Here is a 13,867-nt window from a genome sequence, read left to right as displayed (position 1 = left end):
TTTTTCTGAGAATTGACCCAACATAGCTTTTGTCATTTCTCTCCATCAGAACACAGGGGGAGGAAAGGTTAGGTGGGCAGAGGGAAGATGGGGGCATTCATAATTTCTATTTAACACAGATTTATTAAAAACTAGGCCTAGAGAACAAAAGTGGCAAGCTATTGACAATAGGTGAATCTGGGTAAAGGATTTATAGGATTTCTTTGTACTAGTCTTGCAACTTTCTAAATTTGAAATAATTTCCAAATAAAAAGTTAAGTAGAAACCTTCAGGAATAGCTAAAATCATGAACACAACCATAGTAGAGTTCCTGCCACACCTTCTTCTAAACAATTCTTTCCTGTGCATGACCCTCCTAGGAGGGCAATGGGCACGTCACCTCCATGAGCATTTCTCAACCACAGTTGAAAGGCCAACCTGGGGAAGCTAATCTGTTGGCTATCCAGTGGCCCACAGTTATGCCCAACAGCCTGGATGAAAAGATGAACTGGGCAGATGAGGTGCTTCCATCCAGCGTTGGAAAAGTGAAAGACTGAACTAGTAGCAACAGAAGCTGGTATTGAAAGCTGGTATGTAGAAGGGAAGAGAGACTGCTGTGGACCCCGACAAGCTGAAAGTCCAGAGGAATCAACCTGTGAACAAGAGAAAGCTGGCTGGTTCTGGGACACAAAGACAGTCACTTGGAGCCGAGTTGCATTCACAGTCATACACTAGGGTGGGAAGCTGTGAATTCCTGGAGCTAAGCTTCTCTAGGGCTGACCAAAATCCAAAAACCTCCTCCAGGCTCTAGACTCCACGAAGTCAGGCCCCAGGATGGCTCCGTTTCATTTTATGGCCCTCCTGGCTGCCCATGGATCCTTACTTGTGGATCTTTATTCCTTATAATCGAAAGAACCCAACTAAATCCCTCTAACCAATAATTTTCCCCATAAAATTGAAAAATATGTGACCATTAATGATTCTGTAAATACAAGCCTATAGTCATTTATACAGTTCTGCCACTAAATGCTATATTATAGTCCTTGTATATAACTGCATCACGAAGCAACCAAAAATTTGAAAACCGCTCTTTAATTTAAAGCCACCCTGTCTCAGTCAGTTTGGGCTGCTGTAACAAAATACCGTAAACTGGGTGGCGTATCAACAATCGAAATCTATTTCTCACGGTTCTGGAAACTGGAAGTCTGAGATCACGGCGCCAGCGTGGTCCAGTTCTGGTGAAGGCCCTCTTCTGGGGTGCAGACTGCTGACTTCCCTTTGTATCCTTATGTGGCAGAAGGAGTGAGAGCTCTCTGGGGTCCCTTTTATAAGAACACTAATCTCATTCATGAGGACGCCATCCTCATGACCGAATCACCTCCCAAAGGCCCCACCTCCTAATGCCATCACACTGGGGTTAGGATTCCAACATACGATTTTTGGGAGGACGTAACATTCAGTCATCCCTTTATTAAAACTCTTCTTTTCCCTTTCTAGCTTGCTTTCTTTAAAAGGCCAATTTTTCACATAGAACCTGTGTGAACATGCAGAGAGGCAGATGCTGGGTGGTCAGCTAGAGTCGCTCACCAGCCTTCTTGCCTCCAGGCATGATTCAAGCCCGTATGTCAGCCAAATGACAAGTGATCACGTGTCATGGCTACCACATGCTGCCTCGGAGACGTGCAAGTGAACTAAACCTCTGACCCTTCCGTGCATCTGGCCAGCCCCTTCTCTTTGCTGTTCTCGTAGCCTAGTTGTGCTTCCACCTTGCTCGGCTCCTCCCATCACACCCTGAGAGCATGGCGGATGGTCACAGATAAACTTAGCATTGCCCTCTCCACAGAGGTGGGAGGCGGCCTAAGAGGACACCTGCACCCATGGGCCCATGCGCATTTCTTCATGGGCCGGGAGCGTCTGAGGCAGTGAACCCTCAGAGTGGATGTGTACAGGTCAGCCGGGTGTCGTTCACTCTTCACAGCGCTGTGAGTATTAAACAAACTAATGCGCTGTGTTTCCACCTGGAAACGGCTACTACGTCTGACCGGTTCCGTAGATCTTTCTCCCAACCGAGCGACCGAAGATATAGTCTTCCGGGTCTTTCGAGTTCTCTGATCCTTTTAAAGGTGTTTTTTCATTTCAGCGACAATCTAAACAACGACTGTCAGCTACCCTGGCTCATCTGAAGATGGGCGTGCCCACATTTGCAGTTGAGGTTACCATCACAGTGCTGCTAAGTGATCCAAAGACAAATGCCAGGGTCTGCGAGAAGCTGTTCCCTTAGGCGGTGCCATACATTATTCATGTTTGAGAAGCTCTGGATTAGTGCATTGAACTGTGGGAGAATTATCTGCTCTAAGATAGATAAAATTTGGCTATTTGCAAAGGTTTCGGATGAAATCTTCAGTGAAGAGGGTCACCTATATCCTGACTCACAGGACTTGTTTAGTTGGTTGTCCCCATTATGACTGGGTCGGTCCTTCCTGGACCCCTGCCAGCAGCACCCCTGTGCCTAGAGGTGTGTCGGCTTTTCCCAAAGGTTGGTTGTACATCATTTTCCAGAAGCAGTTTTCAACCAGGACATTCTTGGGGACTCTCATAAACGCCTGAAGGAAATACGTCTGGCTCTCCAGCCAAATGGCAAGGCCCGAGCCTCCTGGGTTCTTGGCACGGATCTATTTTTACAGACATCCTACGGCTCAGCCTGGATACGCATCCGGTGCTAACTCCACACACACCCATTGCAGGGAAGTGGCTTTCTTTCCTTTTTTTTTTTTTTATTAATGTTATGATAGATTACAACCTTGTGAGATTTCAGTTGTACATTTTTGTTAGTCATGTTGTGGGTACACCACTTCCCCCTCTGTGCCCTCCCCCCACCCCCCCTTTTCCCTGGTAACCACCGATCAGATCTCCTTATCAATATACTAACTTCCACCTATGAGTGGAGTCATATAGAGTTCGTCTTTCTCTGACTGGCTTATTTCGCTTAACATAATACCCTCGAGGTCCATCCACGTTGTTGTGAATGGGCCAATTTTGTCTTTTTTTATGGCTGAGTAGTATTCCATTGTGTAGGGAAGTGGCTTTCTTATAACACCACATCCAACTAAGCCTCCCGTCGGCCAGCCGGAAGGAGCCTTTCAAAGCTATTCAAAGTGCTTTTGCTCTCCCGGTTTGACCCCCTACAGGGGGGTCAGTCAGTCACTTGAGAGTGCTTAAGAGGAGAGGCTCATTGCTTATAGTCGTTTGTCCCCAGTCTTTTGAATATCCTGAAACAAGTGAATGAAGAACAGCAATTAAGAGTATTGTGGAGGCCGGCCCATGGCTGAGTGGTTAAGTTCACACGCTCCACTTTGGCTGCCCAGGGGTTCGCCGGTTCGGAACCTGGGTGTAGACATGGCACCGCTCATCAGGCCACGCTGAGGTGGCGTCCTGCACAGCAGAGCCAGAAGGACCTACAACTAGAATATACAACTGTGTACTAGGGGGCTTTGGGGAGAAGAAGAAAAAAAGCAGCAAAACAAACAAAAAGATTGGCAACAGATGTTAGCTCAGGGCCAATCTTATTTAAGAAAGAAGAAAATAAAAGAGTATTGCGCGGACCCTGAACCAGCTGCTGAAAATGTAAAATGTAAAACCCTGTGCAGAGAGGAGCCGTTTGGCCAGGGTAGGACAGGGCAGGCAGGAAGGGTTCCAGTCCAGCTTCCAAGCATCAGGGCTTGACTTCAGCCAAAGAGAAGGCTGGGCCCTCTCCCCACTATCCTCCATGACGTTATGCCTTCAGTCCCAGAATAGTTGAGAACGTTTGGGAAATTCACACTCTAAAAATATTTCCTTTTCTCACGTAGGCAAGATAACACAGGAGTGACAGTGGGTTACTAAGAATGCAGTTCCCTCATTATGTAACTCGGACAAAAATAAAGAGTGTTCTGGGCCAAAAATAGGGCTGAGAAAGAGAAATGTGAATAAATAGCACTGACAAGTCAGGATTTACTCAAACTGTCAAGTGGCTGAACTTAAGAAAAGTTTTGATGTGTGTCCCATCACTTCTTAGTCAGGTCTGACTGTCCCTGGAGGGAGCCATGTCACTTCTCTGACACACGTTTAACGTAAGCAAACACGTGTGCAGAGAAGGCTGCTTAAAGTGCGTAGCCACGGCGCCCGTTCTCCCTCGTTGCTGCAAGCTGGTTTGACTGAGGACTCCTGGATGCCATAAGTAACGGACATTTCCTTTTGAAACATCAGCCCAGTGTGTGGCATGTCACAGAAAGCGTGTGGATCATACTAGCGTGCAGAGAGAACCATATTCTAGCTGTGGGGGCTGCCCTCTTGACAAGTGGCTGTGCTACAGCCAATTACATGCCACAAATCCCACATCAGGTGCTTCCCTCTTGTGACAGAGCAGCTTCTCGGGTCACAGTTGGGCATCCAGGACTTACCCTCGTCTTCACTGTCCACCTCCCGTGCTTCACAAAGTCCTGCCAATGTCACTTGCTGAATCTCTCACCCCATTACCACCACTGTCGGTCAAGGCCACTGCCATCTCCTGTGGGGATCACTCTAGTTCCTAATGGTCTGAGTCTGGTCTGGCTCCTCTGCTCCTCTACTGAAAACATGTCAGAGCTTCTCCTTCTCCACTTTCACACAAGGGCCCAGCTCAAGAGGACAGGCAAGGCTCTTAAACTGGCGACTGCTTCCTCAGCAGCCTCACTTCTGTCTCTCCTCGCTCCCTGCTCCAGCCACGTGGATAGCGCGTCTGAGAGCTGAGGATCAGCTCCCTAGCCTGGAACACATGATGACTCCTGCTGACTTCCCACGCCAGCCCCTCACCCCGCCAAATCTGCTGAGCCTTTAAATGTACCTTCCTCCATGGCTCCTGTGATCAAGGAGGGGAAAAAGAGATCAAAAGAAAACATTTGAGGGGATGGTAGGAGATGTCGAAGTCACTCGTGATGGGGCTGTTGGGCTGTCATCTCTGCAAACGCTGGCTGGGTAGACGTGTCCTCAAGTTAAACTGGAGCCTGTATCCAACAGCTAATCATTTATTCCTCCACAGCTGTGCCACTCAATACAGCTAGCTTAAACCACTTGTCTTTACTAAACAACTAGCCACCCTGTACCATGTTGGGCACTTTTCAGATATTATCATGTTTAATTTTTATAACCATCTGTTGGGTACTTAATTGTCTCCATTTTTGCAGAGGAGGAGGTTAGGTACCAGCCTGGCGTCTGGAGGCTGATCAAGAAGGCGGGGATTTGAAAGTGCTCTCTCTGGAGCTCCGCCTATGGCTTTATACCTCAGGCTCCATGGCCTACCACCACCGACGGGACATCAGTCCAGCTGGATGGCTTTTGAATGACACTTTTATGGGTTGAATTGTGATCCCCACCCCCTTTCACAAAAGAAACATATGTTGCAGTCCTAACCCTGAGTACCTCAGAATGTGACCTTTTTGGAAAGAGTCATTTCAGATGTAATTAGTTAAGATGAGGTCATACTGGAGTAGGGTGGCTGCCAGAGAAGAGACACAGACACACAGTGGAGAAGGCCATGTGATGACAGAGGCCAGGATTGAAGTGCTGCAGCTGGAAACCAAGGAATGCGGAGGATTGCCAAGGAATGCCGAGGATTGCCGCAGGTGCCAAGGATTGCCAAGGAATGCGGAGGATTGCCAAGGATGCCGAGGATTGCCAAGGATGCCGAGGATTGCCAAGGAAAGTGGAGGATTGCCAAGGATGCTGAGGATTGCCGGCAACCACCAGAAGCTAGAAAAAGGCAAGGAAGGATTCTGCCCTACAGGTTTCAGAGGGACATGCTTCTGCCGACACCTTGATTTTGGACTTTAGCCTCCAGAACTGTGAGCCAATACATTTCTGTTGTTTTAAGCCCCTGGTTTGTGATACTCTGTTTCAGCCACAGGAAACTAATACGGTGGTGCGATCTTTTTTTTCTCCTCTGGGAAATACCTTTTACCACAGGCCTAAGTACAGAAACAGTCAACTCCCCAGCTTTGTGCCCAACTAACAGCTCCTCCAGCAGGAGCCAGCCCAGCCTGCATGTCTCTCTTACAAGCCATTTGCCCACCTTATTCTGGGACAAAACGAAGACAAACCTGCAAACTTAAAAAAATAAAAAAACACCAAATATTCTATCATGGTTGAGCATGAATAAAAGTCCAACTTTTGTCAACCTGATGTGAAAGAAATGTAACTTCCTTAGAGAGGCTCGCTCAGCTGGAAAGCAGCAGGGGGAGTGTGCCTCTGGCGTCGAGATCTCTGCCAAGAGCTGCGAGGCCCCACGCCACCAAGGCTGGCCTCACACAGTGGACCAGAGGAGCACACCCCTAGAGACCTAATCAGAGCCTGGCGCATTCCCGTCCTCTGGGTCGGGGTCAAGGAGGGGCCTTTCGTTCAGCTGCCTGCCCCGGCTGATCAGCTCCCCCCAGGAATGCTCCCTGCAGTAGGTGAGACTCTTCGTTTGGGGGGATTTACCCATGAACACCTGTCAGACATCACAAGCTGCCAGGGGAAAAACTGCTGGCAAACAAGTCGTGCTAATATGAACTCACTTTATTTTGTATTTCAAGAACTAGCCAGCCTCACTTCATGGGCTGATGCCAAGCCCCACCTTTGAGAGCTAGAGAAATGCTGGCAGCACTCCTCCAGCTTTCAGGAGCTAAGATTCGGAAACGTTTTCGTCTCATGGTGCCCAATGACCAAAAATTAAAGAGTCCAGAAGATCCAAACAACAGTGGGGCTTCTTTTGCCATCAAGAGGCATTCATTCATTCGTTCACTCATTCACGCATGCACTCAGTGTTTGTTGAGTGCCAAGCCCTATCTATCACCCTGCGTGCCCAGAACAAAGGAGCTGGCGGCAAGAGTTGGGCAGGGAGTAGGGTTAGAGCTGGCTTGAAGCAGACTAGACAGTGGCTTCCTGCTCTTGCCCTCTTCTGTATCCCACCCTCCTGCCCTGTGCCCTCCAGTTCTGGGCAAGAATCAGTACAGAGCAAGCAAAATGCCACCTGGCTTGGGGCAGAAGTGTTAGGGGATCCAATCTTCCCTCCAGGCAGTCACTTCTCTTTTCTCTGTTCTTTCCCAGTAAGAATTTTATTACCTCTCTCAATGCATTTGTGCTCTGCACACACAGGTACACCAGCCGATTCGTAGTTTTCATCTTACTTGACGTCTCCGTGGCATCTGACACAGTTGATCAACTGTGCTGATCACCCCCCAAAACTTGCTCCTCCCTCAGTCTTCCCAGTGTCAATGACAGCATCACTCACGCAGTTACTCAGGCCCCAGACCTTCAAGTTAACCTTGACTCTTTCTCACACCCTCCTTGATTCCATCAGCCACTTCTGTCCATTCTGCTTTCAAAATATACACCAAATCGGAGCAAACACTCCAGTCTGAACCACCAGCACCTCTTCTAGCAAGTTCCACCGCTTCTACCCCTTCCTCTGCAGTGTATTCTTCACGTAGTAGAGTGAAGATTTTTCAAACGTCAGATTATGACACACCCCTGTTCAAAACTCTCCATTGGCTTCCCCTTTCAACCAAGAAAACAAATCCAGACTCCTAAGGCTTTGCATAATCTGGCCCTTGTGCATTTGTCCCACTTTCTTTCCTTCCCTTTCTTCCTCTCACTTCCTCTACATTAACCACGCTGGCCTTTTTTCTGTGCCTCCAACATACTCAGTTTACTCCCACCTCAGGGCTTCACATTTGCGACACTCTATCTGGAATCATCTCCAGACACTCACAAGGCCAGGTCCCTCACTTCATTCAGCGATCTGCTCAAATGTCACCACCTCACTGGCCTTCCTTCCTCACCTGTCTGAAAAGCGCTCTCCCTCTCCTTAGATAATTTGTTTACACTTAGTGTCCCTTAATGCTATCTCTGTGAGGTCTTTTATCTGTCCTGTTCACTGCTGGATCCCCATTGCCCAGAATACCTGGCACGTAGTTGACACTCAATAAACATTTGCTGCACTAATGAATGGAATATATATATAAATGCTTCGAGTTTAAGAAATTCCAGCCTGAAGAAAAATCTGAATTATGCTGATGGTATAGGAATATATAGATGTGGGAGGGCCCCAGAGCAAGGACATTTCATGTTGGTTTCATAAGCATTTGTCAGGCTCTTTGCAGCACATTACAAAGCACAAAGGAGGATAAAAAAACACTGATGATATAATTGCTACTCTTCCATTTAGTACAAGATCTAGGACGTGTAATACTTTCTTAGGCTCTCCAATCCATTCGCCCTGTGACAGTGTGGTCTAAAACTCACCAGGTCACTCCCCTGCTTCAAACTCTTCAACCATCCCCACCGCCCTGAAGACAAAGCCCGAACTTCTTGCTGTGGCTCACAGAGAACTTCTTGATCTCACCTCAGTTTACCTCCCCATCTTCATTCCTTGCCTCTTTCTACTCTCGGTACCACACTCCAGCCAAATTGAAATGCTGGCTATTCTCCAAAGATTCGTTTTCTTTTGTTTGTGAGTTTTTGCCCGCTCTGTTTCCTCTACCTGTAACACTCCTCCAAGCCCTGCCTGTATCAGTTTACTTTTGCTGCCTAACAAACCACCCCAACTCCTTCTTCCTTCTGCAGGCTGCTCTGCATGCCTCAGTTCCCAGCAGGAGGAGAAGGCAAGCCCTAACGTGCAAGTCTTTGTCACACTTACTAATACTCCATTGACCAAAGAAACACAAGGCCAAGTCTGATTGAAGGGGTGGAAAAATTCACTCCACTTCATGGGAACAGCGGCACAATCACAATGAACTGGGGCCGAGCCACAGAGGGCTGGGGGGCATTACTGCAGGCCTCCGCAAGAAACTGACCATACGTCCCCACGTCCTTGTCAGCTCCTGCTGATCTTCTGGTCTCAATCTAGAAATCACCCCCTCTAGAATGATTTCCCGATCCCTAAAGCCTGGGTGAAAAACCTCTCCCCTGACAGCTTATCTTCACTGTTATTGTGTCCATTATGCTCTATTCCCAAAGGATGAACCGATTATGCGGCGCGGGCTGGCCCTCCAGCTCACACAGCTGAGTTGTACTCTCCATTTTACGGCGACGTAGTATCAGCTTTCCCTAGCTGACAGGAAGCTCACTGAACAGAGGGGGTGTGTTTTGGTTTCTGTTTTATCTTCACCGCCTAGCACAGGACCTGATACGAAGTAGCTACTTAAACATATCTGCAAAATAACAAACATAATTATAATACAAGGCAAGTGAGGTAACTGCCACTTTAAAAAGGCACAAAGAGTGTTCTTGAGACCCCAGAGGACTCGGCCGGCTGCAAATATTTAGGAAGACCCGAGCCAGCATAAAACTAACCGAAATGAGAACAAAATGTCCACCAGATGGGAGAAAAGAAGAGGAAATTGACCAGAGAAAGCAATCGTTTCCTTTTTATTAGATTCACAACACCTTTTTAAAGTCCAACCTCTCTTTGTAAAAAGTTTCTTTGTTACTAACTTCCCCATTAGAAAGCAGACAACCTCCGTGTTTGAAAGATATGTTTTCTACCTGGGACAGCGCCTGGTCCTCGGCCTGCATCTGTGTGGCTTCGCAGCAGCGACCAAGTCCAGCATCTCAGAGAAAAGCACTGAGAAGGCCAGGAGGTAATCAGCCAGGGCCTCCCCTGCTTCATATACACATATATACATATATATGTGTTCATAGATACACACATATACGTACACACACTTTTTTTTTTTTACAAAAATAATGTAACACAGGGTTTACACAGCTCTATTAATTCTTTAAATTTACATAGGCAAGATCTATGCTTCCATATAACCATTTTTCACTTTGGATTAAAGTGGAAATTTTAGGCCTAAAAACAGACTTAAGATTACTGAACAGAGGCCATAGCAACACAGACTTAATAAATCTTGATCATCACATAAGTAGAAATGTGCTGTTATTCCTTATGCTGGGTGCTACACATCCCCATCGATTATTTTCATTTTAACTAAAATACAAAAGCAAAATAATTCACTGAAAAGATCTGCTATTCATTACATTAGCACAAATACCAAATTATACTAACAGCATGATAATCTCTGTGTACCAAGACTATATTTCTAGCATATGCTCATCTCTACTTCATTAAATACAGTATCCAGCCAGCAACCACAAAGAAAGAATGCATGCTGTACAGCAAGAGAAGAAGAAAACAACAATTTGCAGGTTATCTTACATGACAACCAAAACTAAAACAAGTAAGGAAAACAAGCCTTACAAGATAGATATGAAACTAATGTGCAGTGACATCTTATATTACAGTTTATCAGAAGGGGTATATGTAGGTCACAGTGATATGGAAAAACATAAACTATGTGAAATTCTAGGCTTTCTCCTAGAATATTCAGAATGCTCATCAAAAGTTAATTAGTACAATAAAGATGGCCCCCAGGTGATTGAATAAACAGAATGTCATTTAAAAACAGATTCTGGGAATAGCTACCACCAAAATATTCAGAAATCTGAGTTAACAGATACTCTATTTTGCATACTTGATACTAATAAATATAACAAGTGTTTATGCACACTATGAATGCAAGGCAATAGCCTAAGGGATAGTCACAGAAAAGAATAAATGAACCCAATCCTGCCACAGTGAGGACAGAGAGCTCTTGCTGTTTCTTGGTGTCCCCCACCTCCCCACACAAGGGCCATCTCTTTGGGGCAGAAATCTTTCAGCAGCTCAAGCCCATTCCCTCTGCCCCCACCAAGGTACAACAGGACCCAAGCTTGGCGCCCCAAAGTCCTTCAGATGCTGGTATGATTCTTGATCATTCAACTGGACAGGACCTCTTCATGGCCTCTGGGGTTCTGTCTGGCAGAACCTCCCTCCCACAGAGGGGGTCAGCACTGTCTCTGAAACCACAGATGGGGTCACTCCAGAAGACTCAGAAGAAGGAGGTATCTGAGGAAAAGGCACCTGCGAGTCTGAAATCCTCTCTGGTGAGAACACTGTACATGCGCTGAGGCAGAGCTCGGGAGTAGGGGGCAGGGCGGGGCACAGTGCTGCGCAGAATGAGCTCCCGGCCAGCAGGGGGTGGGAAGTCTGACACCGAGTTCTGCCTTCTTTCTTCTGGGGAGCCAGTTCTCTTCAGTTCCTCCTCTGCTGGAGCCATGGCTGCAGCCTTGAATAGAATCAAATGCTAAATTCAAGAGCAAGTCAAATGCTAAACTTAGATAGATGAATAAACATGATAAATACACAAAAATGTTCTATATTACTCAGTAGCAGTCAACTTTGTTATGGGATTACTCAAAAAACACAACAGAGAAAATGCAAGAAGCTTGAAACACTGCATGAGCAGCCAGAGATTACAAATAAATTGGTGACAGAGACAGAAAGGATAACGACTGCCAGGCAATCTGCTGTGAAAAGTGAGGGCCATACTCAGACACCTGATGAAGAGGGAAAATGGAGCTGCACTGGCTTCTACATGTTTCTTCTAGCAATGATAAGTCCAAGTCTGATGTCCTCAGTTCAGCAAGGAGTTGCTTCTCTCCAGAGTCTGGAAAGATTGTTTTTATCTCCATTCTTTTTTAAAACTGGGGACCCTAGTTTTGTTTGCTGGGTGGCTAATGTGATGCACAAGTGAATAGAGGTCCATATAGCAATGGCCACAAAAGACAAGTTCTCAGTATTAAAGGCACCTAGTTTTTCATTAAAATTACCTAAAATACATATTCAATTAGAGCCTTCATTTTTAACTCTGATCACTACACTTCTTTCATTTCTCTGATCACTATATTTCTTTTACAACACCATCGATTTGGGAAAAGTAATTGCTTTGGCAATGGAAATATGAAATCATGTTATGCTAAACATCAGCAAGAAAGGTATGCCAAATACAGACTGTTCAGGTGGTTAGTCTTAATGACCTCATGATGTTAGAGGGATGGGAAGGAACAAGGAACTATGAGGGACAAAGGCTATTTTGTTACCTCATCAGAAGATTCAGTCAGCTTGAGAAAGGGTGAGAAAAGAAACAGTGATGAAATAGAAACAAGCAAGATGGCTTAAAAAGAGCTAGACAAGAGATTTCAAGATTATTTCAGAGACAGCATGCACTACATTGAGGAACATGATCCTATCAAAAGAATATCAAGACAAACACACACCACATACAACACACCTAGCTGCCAAATTGGGCAGACACACCCCACCACTCATGCATCTGATGGTTCAACAGGTGCTGTACCATGTCATTTAATGGGGAAATGATTCAACAGAAATCTAGCTCTTTTACTGAAGAATTAAGATGCTAAAAGAATGCTCATGGCTTGAAAAACAGATAATCCAATGAATTCAAGAACAGGTGTCTCAGAGCTACTCAATTGAGCAAGACTGAAGCAAAATCCAACCAGCGGTTTACTTGGTGAACTCCATTTAAATATATATACCACTGACACATGTAATCACGATGAAGTTTATGAAAATGGGTAATTTTAAGGAAAAGTTTTAAATATATAAAATTACTGCATGTTATAAAAAATTCAGTGAAATTTCATAACTTTTTAAAAAATGTTAAAATCTTGATTTATCAGTAAAATTAACATAAAATGTCAGTTAATTATAAAAAGAAAAGTTGCATGAATAAATCTGAATGGTTTATTTTAGCCAGACATTTAAAGGCTGAATTTAAAAATGTACCAACCAGGTGCTTGATATATGGATTTCACAGTCTGCCAATTCCCTAAAAACATTCACTACAAGGTTTGAAAGTCTGAAATCTTTTAAAATTACATAATGTGGGACAAATGTACAATTTCAGTATCCATTATAGGGGGTTAGCAGCTGTATGATGAGGCCATTGAAAAGATGATACACTCCTCTGTTTACTGATATAGAAAGATAATTATATTAAGTAGAAAACAAGAATAACAAAGTAAATTATATAACATAATCCTATTTTTGTAAAATATACATCTATTTGTATACACCAGATGTTAAATGTTGATGGTTATCAGTGGGGAGTGAGACTACGTGATTAATTTTTTCTTTATAATTTTCTGCACTATCCAAATTTTTACAATGAGCTTTTACTTACAGTCTGGGGGAAAAAAGCTTATTTCCATTTGAGGGAAAATAATTTTGCTTAACTATTCAAAACAAGTAACACTCTCAGCATTAAAAACATAAATACTCTAGATTTTAAATCCTCAACACACAAGTTTTAAAAAATGAGAACAGAGAAAAGAGTTTTTGCAATCTGAAGAAAATTCATATTGGTGGTAATAAGGAAATGTGCTTGTAAGCTTCTGGCTAGCAAGCTGGAGAAGATATTATAGGATATGAAAACAAACTCACCGGTCTTGGTTTCATGCCAGAGACAAAACCAAAATAAACCAAAGTAAGTACCTATTGTTTTTTAGAACTCTAATTCATAAGGAAATAAAATACTTGGTTTTTAACTTAAAATTCTTAAATTTAGGGAGCTACCTCATAAACAATTTCAGGTTTTAGTTCTTGCTAAAAATTCAGATCAGTATTTTTGGCTATGATTTTTGAATGCATTAACTAGATGTACTCCAGGCCGACTCAGAGATTACAAACTTCTTATTCCACATGTAGATCCAGGAAAATTCTTTTTCTTATTTGATTCTGAGAATTACACCTTCAAAACTGGGTCATTCTAGTGTTAGCACAGTACCAGGTAAGGGGATCCCCATATTTAGTGTGATTCACAATACTTTCATCAGAATCTTTATTATTAATCAGCCCCAACACAGAATCACCTGCGGGATGCCAGCACCTTTTACCCAGTAAACAACAGCAGTACAGAGAGCATCAGCACAAAGCATAACTGGTATCACCTTCATAAAAATCCAAATTGTAATAGCTTTAGAATGT

At 44.4% G+C, this 13,867-nt stretch overlaps 1 protein-coding gene across 3 annotated transcripts in view; it reads right to left on the bottom strand.

The window, feature by feature from the left end:
* Window positions 1-9,378: 9,378 nt before the first annotated feature.
* The window catches only part of RAB3GAP1 (RAB3 GTPase activating protein catalytic subunit 1), a 126,305-nt gene continuing 121,816 nt past the window's right edge, over window positions 9,379-13,867 (bottom strand). For 2 of the 3 annotated variants that reach the window (XM_046658708.1, XM_046658710.1), the window contains 2 exons: window positions 11,959-11,979; window positions 9,379-11,144 (listed from right to left, as the gene is read on the bottom strand). In XM_046658708.1, coding sequence (XP_046514664.1) covers window positions 10,908-11,144; window positions 11,959-11,979 — 258 coding nt within the window. In that variant the 3' untranslated portion in view covers window positions 9,379-10,907. The remainder of the gene's footprint in view (window positions 11,145-11,958; window positions 11,980-13,867) is intronic. The other variant, XM_046658709.1, reaches the window with a different exon arrangement.

This window comes from Equus quagga, chromosome 4 (genome assembly GCF_021613505.1).
Source record: "Equus quagga isolate Etosha38 chromosome 4, UCLA_HA_Equagga_1.0, whole genome shotgun sequence".
NCBI classification, from domain to species: Eukaryota; Metazoa; Chordata; class Mammalia; order Perissodactyla; family Equidae; genus Equus; species Equus quagga.
The sequence above is the reverse complement of the archived record's forward strand: the minus strand, read 5'-3'. Positions and strand labels throughout refer to the sequence as shown.